Source organism: Hipposideros armiger, unplaced genomic scaffold (genome assembly GCF_001890085.2).
Source record: "Hipposideros armiger isolate ML-2016 unplaced genomic scaffold, ASM189008v1 scaffold_423, whole genome shotgun sequence".
Lineage (NCBI taxonomy): Eukaryota > Metazoa > Chordata > Mammalia > Chiroptera > Hipposideridae > Hipposideros > Hipposideros armiger.
This window is the reverse complement of record NW_017731773.1, coordinates 1,715,242-1,728,579: the sequence shown is the minus strand read 5'-3', so window position 1 is coordinate 1,728,579 and position 13,338 is coordinate 1,715,242. Positions and strand designations below refer to the sequence as shown.

General features: G+C 55.1%; 1 protein-coding gene across 8 annotated transcripts in view; it reads left to right on the top strand.

Moving 5' to 3' along the window:
* ADGRG1 (adhesion G protein-coupled receptor G1) overlaps nt 1-13,027 on the top strand; it is a 40,854-nt gene extending 27,827 nt beyond the window's left edge. For 6 of the 8 annotated variants that reach the window (XM_019664496.1, XM_019664494.1, XM_019664500.1 and 3 more), the window contains exons 4-14: nt 1,074-1,206; nt 1,817-2,012; nt 2,744-2,872; nt 3,221-3,337; nt 3,559-3,604; nt 4,328-4,431; nt 5,204-5,322; nt 6,822-7,090; nt 8,162-8,270; nt 9,276-9,544; nt 10,964-13,027. In XM_019664496.1, coding sequence (XP_019520041.1) covers nt 1,074-1,206; nt 1,817-2,012; nt 2,744-2,872; nt 3,221-3,337; nt 3,559-3,604; nt 4,328-4,431; nt 5,204-5,322; nt 6,822-7,090; nt 8,162-8,270; nt 9,276-9,544; nt 10,964-11,094 — 1,622 coding nt within the window. In that variant the 3' untranslated portion in view covers nt 11,095-13,027. Of the gene's footprint in view, nt 1-1,073; nt 1,207-1,816; nt 2,013-2,740; nt 2,873-3,220; nt 3,338-3,558; nt 3,605-4,327; nt 4,432-5,203; nt 5,323-6,821; nt 7,091-8,161; nt 8,271-9,275; nt 9,545-10,963 lie in introns of all 8 variants that reach the window. The other 2 variants (XM_019664503.1, XM_019664502.1) reach the window with 2 other exon arrangements.
* The last annotated feature ends 311 nt before the right edge of the window (nt 13,028-13,338 follow it).

The following is a 13,338-nucleotide window of genomic DNA, read 5'->3' as shown; positions in this document are numbered from 1 at the left end:
CTCCTGGGGGTGGGGTGTGGAGGGCACAGTACTTTGAAGATGTTAGCGGCTCCAGGCCCATGAAAATACAGGAGCAGGCCAGCTCCTGGCCCAGATGCTGTCCAGTGCAGCAGACAGGGGCCAGGTAGTCAATGGGGCTCCTCACCCCCAGACTGGGATCCTGCCCCACCCTGGGGGTGGTTAGGGCAAAGTTAGGCCCAGCTGCAAATTGGCATCCTGAAGAATAGATCTGACCTGGTCTTGTTCGGCTTGTAGAGATTTTTTTTTTTAAAACAAACAAACGAACAAAAACAAAACACGAGCCAGAGGTTTCAAATCACTTAAAAATCAGACTTTCTCCTTATAAATTCAGATGTGGCTACCCAGGACCTCCCTCGATGGCACAGGGCATCCCTCGATGATGCCCCCCCCCCCAATGTGTTTCTGTTCCCAGTTGCTTATGTCATCTGAGTCCTATTTGACCCTTGGAGACACCGAAGTCTGCAGCCCTGGGGTGCAGGGTACCCAGGTGGAGGGCCTGGAGCCTGGGGTCAGGGAGCCTGGGGGTGGGGAGTCCCCAGAGCCACCACACAATTCCCCCCAACCCCTCCTGAAGGGGGCATAGCTGGGACTGGGCCCTGGAACGGTCCCTCCCAGCTCCATGCGTGTTGTCAGAAGGGTGCCCGGGTGAGTATGTCCCGTGCCACCCTGATGGGGCTGCAGTTGCTGGAGGTTCTACATGACAGAGCCTCCTCCTGGCTGGCCTCATCTCTGAGTGACCTTGAGGGAGTTCACTCCACTTCTTGGAGCCTGTTTCCTCTTCCACAAATGGGGATGGAATTTTTCAGAGTTGCGGGAGGATTAAATGGGAGGATCAGGACTGGCTGAGTCGCTCCGTTGGTTAAGGGCTTGCTCAAGAGTGCGAGCTCTGAGCAACAAGGTCGCCGGTTCGATTCCCGGCTCGAGCGGAGCTGCCGCTGAGCTGCCAACAGGTGGCAGGATGGCTCAACTTAAAAAAAAAAAAGGGAGGATCATGAGTGTGGCACAGCACCTCAATCAGGCACCTTAGGTAAGTCTGCCTGCCCCCCACCCAGATCCTCCACGGAAGGCCCCCCACAATGCCTCGATGGACATATGCGAGCTGAAACGGGACCTCCAGCTGCTCAACCAGCTTCTGAAGCATCCTCGGAAGAACTCAAGAAGGCCCTCAGCTACCCCTGCTGGCCAGTGAGTGAGGCTCCTAGGGTGCAGGGTGGGGAGGGGTATACCCCAGACCCATACCTGGGCAGGTTGGGGACCTGGAGTGGGAGGCCCAGTGGAGGCCTCTCCCAGGGCTGGAACGTTCTTATCTTTCCATCTCTTCCTGGAGGAGTTGAGATACAGCCTGCAGGCCAATTCCCACATCTGCCTGAGTCAGTATAGATAAAGGTCACTTCTGCCATCCCAGGACCGTACACCGAAACTCTATCCCCGCCAGTAAAGGAGAAACGATGGGCCCATTTCGGAGCTCAGTAGACTGGGGCCACGAGATGGGTAGGGCTGTTTCATGGCCACAGAGTGGATTAACCCAGGTAGAACTAGGCCCGGGACACTCCCCTCCCTGCCCCGTCTCCTTCCCTGTTTGCCTGAAGGTTCCAGCTTCCTCTCTGCCTCCTGCAGGTCACGCTCTCTGTCCAGCTCTCAGCAGCCTGTTTTTCTCTCTTGCCCCCTCTCTGCTCTCCCCTGACCCTCTTTTCCCTCTCTTGTCTCCCTCTTTCCTGAGTCTCTTCCTGTCTGCCTTCCTTCACCCCTGGATCCTCTTCCCGGAAGTCACCCACCCTCTCTCCCCCGCTGCCAGGCGGCTGCAGAGTTTGGAGTCAAAGCTGACCTCCGTGAGGTTCCCCGGGGACACAGTGTCCTTTGAAGAGGATCGGGTCAACGCCACCGTGTGGAAGCTCCAACCCACAGCTGGCCTCCAGGACCTGCACATCCATTCCCAGCAGGAGGTCAGGGGTCAGGATCCGGCGGGCCGGGCGGAAGCAGATGTGGAGGCTGTGAGCGATCCCCTCCCCCAGGTCTCCTGGAGCCAGATGTGTGCTGACAAGCCTCGGGCCCAGGGAGCACCCTCTGTCAGTGGCTACCCCGTGGCACTAAAGACACTTTCTGGCACAGTGGTGCTCCCTGCGTCAGCTGCTCCTGCGGCACACTGTGTGAACAGCAGACTGACCCCAAAATGCCTGTGCATGCACCCCAGTCTTGACACTGCCCTGTGAGCGGGCCTTGTTAGCCCACTCAGTATGGGAACCACCCACACTGCCCTCATATCCCACCACACCAGTATGCGATAGGAAGAGTTGGCGTCTGAAACCCAGACATGGGAATACCATGTGATTCTCCCAGGCCTCTTTGCCCCTGTGGCCCTGGGCTCTAACCACAAGGCTCCCCAGCCAGTGCTTGTGCCAAGGAAAGGAGGGGTGGGAAGGGCTGTAGTGAGAGGCATGGCTTCCTGCAGGAGGGGGGCTTACAGGTGGCGGCATCAAACTCAAATGCCTACAGGACCAGGCCTCAAAACAGACACCAGAGAATGCGGAGTGGGGCTGGCTAGAGAGAACTGCCAGGTGGCCCCACAGGCATTTGAGTTTGATGCTGCCCTCTCTAAGCCCACATCCTGCAGGAAGCCATTAGAGGTGGCAGCATCCAGGAAGGTGTGTGCATGGGTGGGAAATAGAGGGGAGCTATGGGCTCACTTCTGGCTGAACCCTAAAGGGACTCTGGTCTGCAGCAGGAGCAGAATGAGATCCTGGAGTACTCAGTGGTGCTGCCCCGGGTGCTCTTCCAAAAGACCAAAGGCCGGAGGGAGGAGGCTGAGAAGAGACTCCTCCTGGTGGACTTCAGCAGTCAAGCCCTGTTCCAGGTATGGGGCCCTCGTCCTCACGCGCTCCCCTGGGAAAAAACAGTGTCTGTCTGACAGAGGGATGGAAGTAAGGCATGGAGCCCAGGCTCCTCCTCCAGGAGGAAGAGCCTTTCCTTATAGAGTCAGAAACTGGTATGCAACATGCAAATCTCCCTGGGAAAGGTCTGAATAGTATTGTTCTCACTATAGTGTAAATGACTACACGTGCGATAATTGTTTCCAGAGGGAGACTCAGCATCTCAGAGCAATGTGCTGGGGAGAGAGTCTACAGCGCCTAGGAGACATCTGGGCCTTTCTTCTCAGCCCTGAGTCCTCTCCCTACTCTCCTCTCCCATCTCATATGTCTAGGACAAGAATTCCAGCCAAGTCTTGGGTGAGAAGGTCTTGGGTATCGTAGTGCCGAACACCAAAGTAGCCAACCTCTCGGAGCCTGTGGTGCTTACCTTCCAGCACCAGCCGCAGCCGGTGAGTGTAAGCAAACCAACCAAGGAGACGAGGGTCCCCGCTGGGCCACGTTCTCCTTTCCTCCCCCTGTCTTCTGAATCACTAGTCTTTAACAAAATGATTGACTATCTGAGGGCACCAGCCAGTCGGGTCTAAATGGGGTGGTGGCCTGACACTCCGTTAACCTGGCCCATGAAGGGGTGAGCTATAATGGGACCCACTCTCCCTTCTTGTCTCTACAGAAGAACGTGACTCTGCAGTGTGTATTCTGGGTTGAAGATCCAGTATGTGAGTGTGGAGGGGTCTGTGTGGGGCGGGTATCTGGAGAAGAAAGGGGGTCGGGAGGGTGGGGGAAATGGGGTTAATAAAGGAGGGCAGGGCTGGCTGAGTGACTTGGTTGGTTAAGAGCTTGCTCAAGAGTGTGGGCTCTGAGCAACAGGGTCCCCTGTTAGATTCCCATATGGGCCAGTGAGCTGCCAACAGGTGGCAGGATGGCTCAGCTGGTCAGAGCACATGCTCCTAACATCAAGGTTGCCTGTTTGAGATGGTGGCTACACCAGCCCACAAGTAAAGACTGAACTCGGCACCTTGAGCTGAGCTGCTGCCCAGGTGGCTCAGGGGATAGAGCACACGCTCTTAACAACAAGGCTGCTGGGTTCGAGTCCCGCATGGGATGGTGGCTACGCCCACCCGCAACTAATTGAACAAAGCACCATGAGCTGAGCAGTGCAACTGGACGTGGAGCTGAGCTAGCTGCGCCCGCCACAGCTAAGACTGAAGGGAAACGACTTGGCTGTTCCCCTCCCCCAATTCCCCAATAAAATCTAAAAAAAAAAGAAAAAGAAAATAAAGGAGGGCATCCTGGAGAAAAAAGGGCTTTGAAGAGGGAATGATGGCAGAAGACGGGGCTGCCAGGTGGAGCAAAGACTCAGAAGAACATTTAGGGGGTGGGGTCCAATGGGGTCCTGGGTAACTGGGCTTGATCAGAGCCCCATGCGGTCCCCTCCTCAGTGAGCAGCCTGGGGAGCTGGAGCAATGCCGGGTGTGAGACCATCAGGAAGGAGAAACAGACATCCTGCCGCTGCAACCACCTGACGTACTTTGCAGTGCTAATGGTGAGTCCTTCTCCTGCCCAGCAGCCATACTGCAGGCGGAGTTCTTGCTGTGTGCCAGTCACTTTCCCACAGCATGTCATTCATTCCTCACAACAACCCTCGAGGTGGCTCCTGTTGTCCCATTTTATAGATAAGGTAACTGAGGCTCAGAGAGGTTGAGCAATTTACCCAACGTCACACCGCTAATAAGTAAAAGAGCTGGTCTTTAAAGCCCTTGCTGTTTATTCACAAGTTTTGGTGTATGATAAAAATGCAGATTCCTGGCCTTAACCTAGGATTCTGATTCCACAAAGCTGGAATGTGTTTTTAATGAGCCCTCGAGGGGGTACTGAATCCCAGTATGGAGGCCCTTGAGGTGGGTGTCAGTGTCCCTGAGATCTCAGAAGCTTTGTGTCCGGGTTTATGCTCCCCAAACCTTAGGACCCAGCATCTGAGGGACTGGAGGGGCCTTCAACTCTCCTTGGGGGTGGGTGTTCCCTGTCTCACAAGAAACTTATTCCTGTGTGGAATGTTGTAGAAAAATAACTAATGCCAGCATAGAAGAGGGGTTCTCTGATGAGGGTTTTTGACATTTGTGGGTCAGGGACCCATTGGAGAATGTGGTAAAAGCTATAGACCCCCCTCCAGAAAAATGCACTCATGGGACCAGAGTTGGCTCAGTTTGGGGAAGTGGTTCATAGACTCCCGAGGTCCACCCAGGGACCACAGATGAGCTGTGGTCAGTGCTGAGTGGGGACGCTGACACCAGCCCCGACCTACCTCCTGGACCTAGGTGGCCTCTGTGGAGGTGGATGCCGTGCACAAGCATTACCTGACCCTCCTCTCCTACGTGGGCTGCGTCGTCTCCGCATTGGCCTGTGTCCTCACCATTGCTGCCTACCTCTGCTCCAGGTAGGGCCCGGGAGCGGGCAGGAGTCGGGAGGGAGACCCTCCATTCCAGGCCCCCGGGCCAAGACCCTACCACCATGGGGACCCACCCTGGAGACTGGCCTGACTGGCCCCAAAATGTGTGTGTGTGTGTGTGTGTGTGTGTGTGGTTGTGGATGCCGTGGGAGGTGCACAGCTGGCCCGCGGGGCCTGCGTTTCCTTCTCAGATCTGTGGTGTTTGGATAGCAGCATTTACCAATTTTATTAACTGAAAATAGTGAAAGTTGGGAGAGTTGACATAAGAATCTAGATTTTTGCCTTTGACTAATCAGATGTGATACCACGGGGGCACATTTAATAAGATGATAATAATGATCATGGTTTACACTTACGTGGAGCTTCCTACGTGCCATGCGCTGTTCTAAGTGCTTTCTATGCCTGAACTTTGGCTTATCCTCACAAAGGCCCTATGAAAGTGCTCAGAGAGGGTAAGTGACTTGCCTGAGGCCACATAGCAAGGAAGTGACAAAGGCAGGGTTGAACTCAGGCAGGCTGACTCCAGGTCCACAGGCCTCAGTTGCTGGAGCTGAGGAGCAGTGGCCACTGTGGACAGCACAGCCTCAACAGTTCTCTCCAGCCCCCCATTCTCTGGTATCTGTTTTGAGGCCTGGCCCTGGCATTTGAGTTTGACACCCTTCCACCCCGTGAAGGCGTGTCAGCCCAGTTATTTGGGTGCCTTGAGGAAAGAGCCCCAAGGGAAACTTTGGTGGCCCGATGAGCACCTTCACCCACCTTAGACTGGCTGTGTGGGGTCTGAATTGTCAGTGCTGGGCTTGGCCTAAATGGAGGTCCACCTGAAGTCAGGGCTTGGGCCCGTTTTGGGGGGGGGGAGACACCCTTGGTTTTGTGGGATAGCTGGAGTATGCTCACAGAGCACGGCTGGGGTCATTGGGAATGGGGGGGAAAGGTCAACAGTGCCCTGGACCAGGTAGAACCCTGGGGTGGGGGTGGGCGGGGATGTGCACACACAGACTCACAAACCTGAAGACAGACATACACCCCCCCACACACTCACAGACTCACAGATGCATAGTTGTGCAGACAGATAGGCGGGCACAGAATTTGGGTGGCATGGATTCTCCAAACAAATCCAGTCTTTCCCCTCTGACTTTGGGAGCATCTGGTTGCTTATAGTGACTGTTTGTCTGCCTTGCTCTGTCTGCCTAAGGCTAATGTTAAATGTGCACACAGTGCCCAAGCCCGTGGGTGCTGGGCACACAGTAGGTACACAATGACGAGCGGGGAACAGCTTGACTACAGCCACAGGAATAGGAAAGGGAGAGAGAGAGAGAGAGAGAGAGAGAGAGAGAGAGGGAGTGTGTGTGTGTGTGTGTGTGTGTGTGTGTATGTGTGCATGTGTAGCTTGGAAGGCTGCCTGGGGAATGAGGAGAAGAAGGCACCCACCTGCCTCTCCACACTGGTCACCAGGGTGACCCTTCCCCCATACCCCTCATCCGGTTCAGGAGGAAGCCCCGGGATTACACCATCAAGGTGCACATGAGCCTGCTGCTGGCCGTCTTCCTGCTGGATGTGAGCTTCCTGCTCAGCGAGCCGGTGGCCCTGACAGAGTCGAAGGCCGGCTGCCAGGCCAGCGCCATGTTCCTGCACTTCTCCCTGCTCGCCTGCCTCACCTGGATGGGCCTCGAGGGCTACAACCTCTACCAACTCGTGGTCGAAGTCTTCAGCACCTATGTTCCCAACTACCTGCTCAAGCTGAGCATCGTGGGCTGGGGTAAGTTGATGGAAGGTGTAGGTGGGCCTCCCAGATCGGCCTTGGCTTCTGGTCAAACACAGACACCTAGTTCCGCTTTTCCACCTACCTCTCTGACTGTTCCCTCACTGCTCTACTCACCACTACCCCCATCCTCAGGGGTACTTTACCTTGGCTGGGTCAAGGTCCCCTTTAGGAAGATGAGGTGATGAGCCCTGTCCCCAAGAAACACTTACATATTCTCTACCTCACTCACTCCTTTAAAAGGGAGGTTTGCAGACAGAGCGACCACATACGGATGTGTCACATATGGATGTACAGGTTGTGCACTGCTCAAAGGCACCCAGGTCGGGGATGAGTGGGGCTGTAATCCGGTCCTCCATTCGCCCACTTCACCCAGGCTGGCAGTGGTCCTGACTGTGGATCCCCCTGAACCTCAGGTAACAGAGTCTGTGGCTCTGCCATTTGTTCTTGGTCAACGACACCCCAATTCCCCTATGGTCCAGACCTCTGTTATGTCAGACTGGAGGCCCAGGGGCACACATCACAAGTCCTTTGAACATTGTACAGGACCACGGACCTCCACACATTCCTGACCCCAACTTGTTTCTCCTGCGTTTCCCATTTCACTCCATCTTGGTTCACTCCATTGATTCACATGAAATTCCTTCAGCGTTGACTCCGTGTCAGGTCAGGTGTTGAGCAGTAGGTGACCCCTTCAGGGAGCTCTCAGTGTCCACCTCATGGACAAGGTCAAGAACCAGTGCAGACATCCCCTGGGGCCAGAACTCTGGACCTCCCTCTCGAACTGTCCCCCACCCCACCAATGTCCTGTGTGTCCCTCCCATCTTCTTTGTGACATCCAGCCCCTCAGCAGGTGAAGGGGTAAGGGTCAGGTCAGGAGACATGGGCTTCCTCTGTGGGAAACCCCAACTGGAGTGGGAAGGGGAGGATCCCAGCTTGGAGGACCTACCCCAGATGGGACTGGGTGGGCTCTGGGAGTACAGGCCTGCGAGACGGTCTCACCAGAGGGCAGGGGAGGGGCCAGCCTCCCGGGGTGGGAGATTAAGCTCCACACGTTGCTGCCTGCAGGCTTCCCCATCTTGCTGGTGACACTGGTGGCACTGGTGGACATGAACAACTATGGCCCCATCTCTCTGACTGTGCGCAGGACTCCAGAGAGTGTCATCCGCCCTTCCATGTGAGTGGCTGTGTGAAGTGGGGGCTGGAATGTGGGCTCTGGGCTGCAGAGGGTAGCAAGCAGCCCGGGCCCGGGCCACACTGACCAGGAGACTCCTGGGTGCCAGGCTGCTGGAGGTACTGGCCTGGCAATGGCCAGAGCACTGGGCTAAAGGCCAGGGAGGGTGAGAACAGGCCTGGATCTGCTCCTCACTCGCCAGGTGACCTTTTGCAGGTCCTCAGTTTCCCCATTTGAGTATGAGCATGGGTTGGAGCAGCTGCGTCCCCACCATGTTTCTTTGCTTCACTCTTCTATCTCCCCATGCTCAGAAAGACTGAGGCCCAGAGAGGGCAGGAATCCATGCTCCCCTGCCCACAAGCACCCAGCTGGGGGATGAGTGGAGCTGAAATCCATTCTTCCTCGACTCGCCGAAATCTCCCAGGCTGGCGGTGGCTCCGCCTGTGGGTCCCCTTGAACCTAGACTAGAACCCAGGGTTCCTGAGCCCCAAGCTGGGAAGGAAGTCTTCCCATGCCTCGGTGTTTTGAAATGTTCAGTCTTTTACATCATGACCTTGTGATTTTTGTTTCACCTTTGCACTGCCTGTATTGTTATTTGCTTAATATTTTTCTTTGAATTGTCTCCATTTAAATGTATTTAAAAAAGTTATCATATCAACTATAAATAGGATATAAGCATCACTTGTCAGAAACAGTGAGTAATCGTGAAAATACACATGAGGGTCAGGAAACCCTGGTACTAAATGCTGGCTGAAGGTTGTGGGCCCGAGGTTGGCTCTTTGTTGAAAAGGGAAACTAGCAAGTGTTCAAGGTGCTAAAAACACATCAGCACCTCCCTAGGTTACAAAGAAGGAATAAGGAGAGCTGAAAAGACGGTGGCTTTCTCACCCTATGGGCCAGTGGTTCTTAAAGCAGCTCCCCTGTGACTTCGGGCTCATTGTGACACATGTGATGCCCACGCATGGCCCAGCCCCGCCGCGCGCTGAGGTTTCATGTCCTGGTCCGTAGGTGCTGGATTCAGGACTCCCTGGTCAACCACGTCATCAACATGGGCCTCTTCAGCCTGGTGTTTCTGTTCAACACGGCCATGCTGGTCACAATGGTGGTGCAGATCCTGCGGCTGCGTCCACACACCCAGAAGTGGCCCCACGTGCTGACACTGCTGGGCCTCAGCCTGGTCCTCGGCCTGCCCTGGGCCTTGGTCTTCTTCTCCTTCGCATCTGGCACCTTCCAGCTTGTTGTCCTCTACCTCTTCAGCATCGTCACCTCTTTCCAAGGTAGGTATGAAAAAGACCCCGCCCCTTGGCCTGGGCAGAGTGCCCACGCATGGAACACAGGGCAGAGATGACCCAGGCAACCTGAAGGTGTCCCTTCTCTGGGCCTCGTTTTTCTCCTTCATAAAAGGGGGGCGTCCAGGACACAGTCACCAAGCCTTTATTCAGTACCTACTATGTGCAGGTACCTACGCTAAGCCCTGGAGCCATAGTTGCAAAACGGCTGGGTACGGGCCTTGCTTCTACGGGGCTCATCTCTAGTGGGGGCGACTGAACACGGCAAGCACGCAGGCAGCCATCAAAGGGGATCTCCGAGAGCAGGGAGTCATAATGGGCGATATGATGGACAGTCTGGGCTAAGGAGGCGGACACTTTGGGGAGGATGGCCAGGGAGGCCTCTCTGTAGAGGAGACATTTGAAGATAGCAGGAGGATCTAGCCAGGGAGAGAGCACGGTCCTCATTACTCCAAGTGTGGTCCTCGGACCAGCAGCATCAGTACCACCAGGAGCTTGTTAGAAACAGACGCTGGCGTGTCCCAGACGTGCTGAGTCAGAATCCACATTGTAACGGGTGCCCAGGTGATGCATGAGAGAGCTATAGCTGAGGAGGCCTGGCCTAGGAGAGGAGCACTCCAGGCAGAAGGTCCTGAGGTTGGAACAGGCTGTGTGTTGGAAAAATAGTGAGGACAAATGGGGCTAAAGTGTAGTGACTGGAGGCAGAGGGGGACGAGAAGGTGGAGGGGCTGGAGCAGAGGGGCCGGGTTGTGAGGGCCTGGCTTGATGACAGAAGAGTCCCTTCCTGCCCTACCTGCACTCCTCCACCCACGCCCCCCACATCACACACACACACACACACACACACCTGCACACCTCTGTCCTTGGCTGTGTTGGGTAGGGATGGGGACTTGCCCAGGAACCTGATGGAACAGGTGTGGGGGATGGGGTTGAGGGAGGGGAGTTTCTCCTTCTCACCTGTGTCATGAAGGGGACTCTGTAAAGATTATAAATGATGCCCCTTAATCCACACCAACATCTACTGAGCTGTTAATAAATCATAGTATGATTTGGAGAGGAGCAGTATTCAGTGATTAAACAGGTGGGCTGCAGGGTCCAACCACTGCTGTCTGACTTCTGGCTCAGCCAAGTCGCCTTACCTCCCTGGGCTTCCGTTTCCTCGTTTATAACACAGAATAGTATTGAATAGGTCTAGCTTCATAGGAACCTCAAGAGAACAAAGTGAGATGGCATGCAGTGAATTGCACAGGGCCTGCCACATAGTAGGTGCCCCTGAGGCCACATCGGTCCAGCAGCCTGTGTCAAGAGGGCGAGGGGCAGATCTGAGTCAAGGTGGCCCTGGCAGGGAGGAGTTGGTGGGGGGGCTGCTACCAGCCTGCTGACCCTGGTGCCGCTCGCTGCCAACAGGCTTCCTCATCTTCCTCTGGTACTGGTCCATGCGGCTGCAGGCCCGGGGCAGGCCCTCCCCTCTGAAGAACAGCTCGGACAGCACCAGGCTCCCCATCAACTCGGGCAGCACCTCGTCCAGCCGCATCTAGGCCACCAGCCACCCACCCAGTGTGAAGAAGCAGAGACATGGCTTCTCCACACCACCGCCTGCGGCCCCTGCAGCTGGGCCTGTCTGTTGGCAGGTCAGCCAGAGACTTGAGAAGGCCCAAGGACCTTGGAGGGTTGGAGCTGTTGCCATGGTGGCCGGACTTCCAGGATGGGCCTCCTGAATTGGCCTGCGGATTACTAAGCTCTCAGGTCCGGCTCACAAGTGTCTCAGGAGTGGGCCCATCCTCCTGGCCATCCTAACATGGGGCTGTATGCCAGTCTTAACGCTCCTGCACTGGGCTTAGCCTTTGTGGCTAGAGACTGGGAGCCTGCAGGCCCCAGAGTCAGGTCCCCGGCCTTGGAGACCTGGCCCTGTGCCCCTCCCCAGGACAGAAACGTGCCATAGCTATTCTGTTTCTGGCGATCACCACAAGGGCACTTGGCAGCTTTGTCATTTTAACACAAGGGTGGCACCCACGGCAAAAGGGGTTGGGGCCAAGCTTCAGACCCCTGGTGGAGGAGAGCCCCTCCCCAGAGCACAGCAGCAGCTCCTCTGCCTCTGAGCTTAGGACTTCAACCTCCACCAGCTTTCCCAGCCTTCCTTCTCTCCTCCCCTGTCCTCCACTCACAGCCCGGGGTCCCCAATTCCAGTGGTCTATTTTGGGCTGTGGTTCCCAAGAGCCGCCTGTGCCTGCTGTAAACCTTTATTTACTGCCCGGGCCTTGGCTGGCCCCTGACTCAGGCTTAGTTTAGACATCCTGGGCTGGGCTAGGTCCTTCTGTCCTCTGGGCCTCTCCATAAGCTGCATCACCCTTGTTCACCACTGCCAAGCCCACACCTCGCAGGGGACCGCAGCCTCTCCCAAAATCCTCTGGTAGGAAGAGCTGTGAAGCGTAGCCGAGCAAATCTGTTTTTATTCCAGCACTCTGAAGACTGAGAGACATGCCTTCCCTGGTGGCACTGGCCTAGAGCCCATCACAGTTAATTTTGTTGAATATGGATGGCCAGTCCCAGTTGCTCCCCCTGAGAACTCTCAATATAGTGTGTGGGGTGTGCATGAGGCAACAACTCCTGGAGCTACAGACATGGGGTCGGGGGAGCTATCATCCGGATGGGAAATCCAGGAAGACTTCCTACAGGAGGCAGCATTCGATCTGGATCTCAGCTTTAAAGACGGGGAGGACTTTCTTTTTAAATGACAAGTTCATTGTCTTTTGATATTAAAGAGAAGTACATGTTCATTGTAGGGAATTTGGACACTGTAGAAGAGTATAGAGAAGAAATAAAAATCAGCTGTTGTTATCACCTCACAAGCCAATGTAAACATTTTGGGGCCTTTCCTTCTGAGCTTCTCTGATTCTATTAGGAGTCACTGATTCAAACACCCTGGGGCCAATCAGGAAACACAAACAAGAGAAGAGGACCATGTGTGGGGAAAAAAAAAAAATCTAGTCCCGGAAACTTTATCAGGGCAGGGGTAAGGACCAATGGCAACTTGGCATCTGTGCTAGGGGGCAGTGAGGAGTGGTGAGGTCTGTGGTGCACTGGAGATTACACACCCACACTGAGGGGGCAGTGGCTACTCATCTCTAGCCAGTCTCTGCCTTGCAAGGATGAGGGCCTGTGTAGCGAGACCATCTGCTTTCTATGAGAAATGAGAAATCCAGATGGTGGTGGTGTAAAATTCCCCAATTTAAACGTTTGTGGTTAATCCAAAATATTCGTTGGCCGAAGAAATCACAGTGCTGAATCCAGGCCTTGGCTGGTCACAGCATGTATGTAACCAGTGTATTGACCCATGTGAATGAAACAGGTGGGCTGCAAGAATGAAATGATTGTACTATTTTCGCATCAGTGTTTTCAGCCTTGTTTGGTCTCCCCTCCATGTCTCACGGCACAGGTGAGGCAGATCAAATACATTTCTGTCCCCCTGGAGTTATGACAGCAGTCGTGTTTGATCATTGCTATTTGTGTCTAGGTTGAAAAGCCCCGTGTAGGTCCACCCAGGTCCACATCCGAACTTTCTGCCCTCCAGTCTCCTCCCTCTGCTCCTGGCTGCTTCCAGGGGAGCATGGGCCAGCCAGCAAAGAGGCACCGGTCTCTGGAGTTGGATGGGATGGGTGCAAAGCCACCATGGCAACCAGGGATACACTGGCAGTGCCCCCTGACAGATATGAATGTGGGATCTTTGGGGGTCTTCAGAGACCTCTACACATGGGAACCCCCTGCACCCTGCCTTTTTCCAA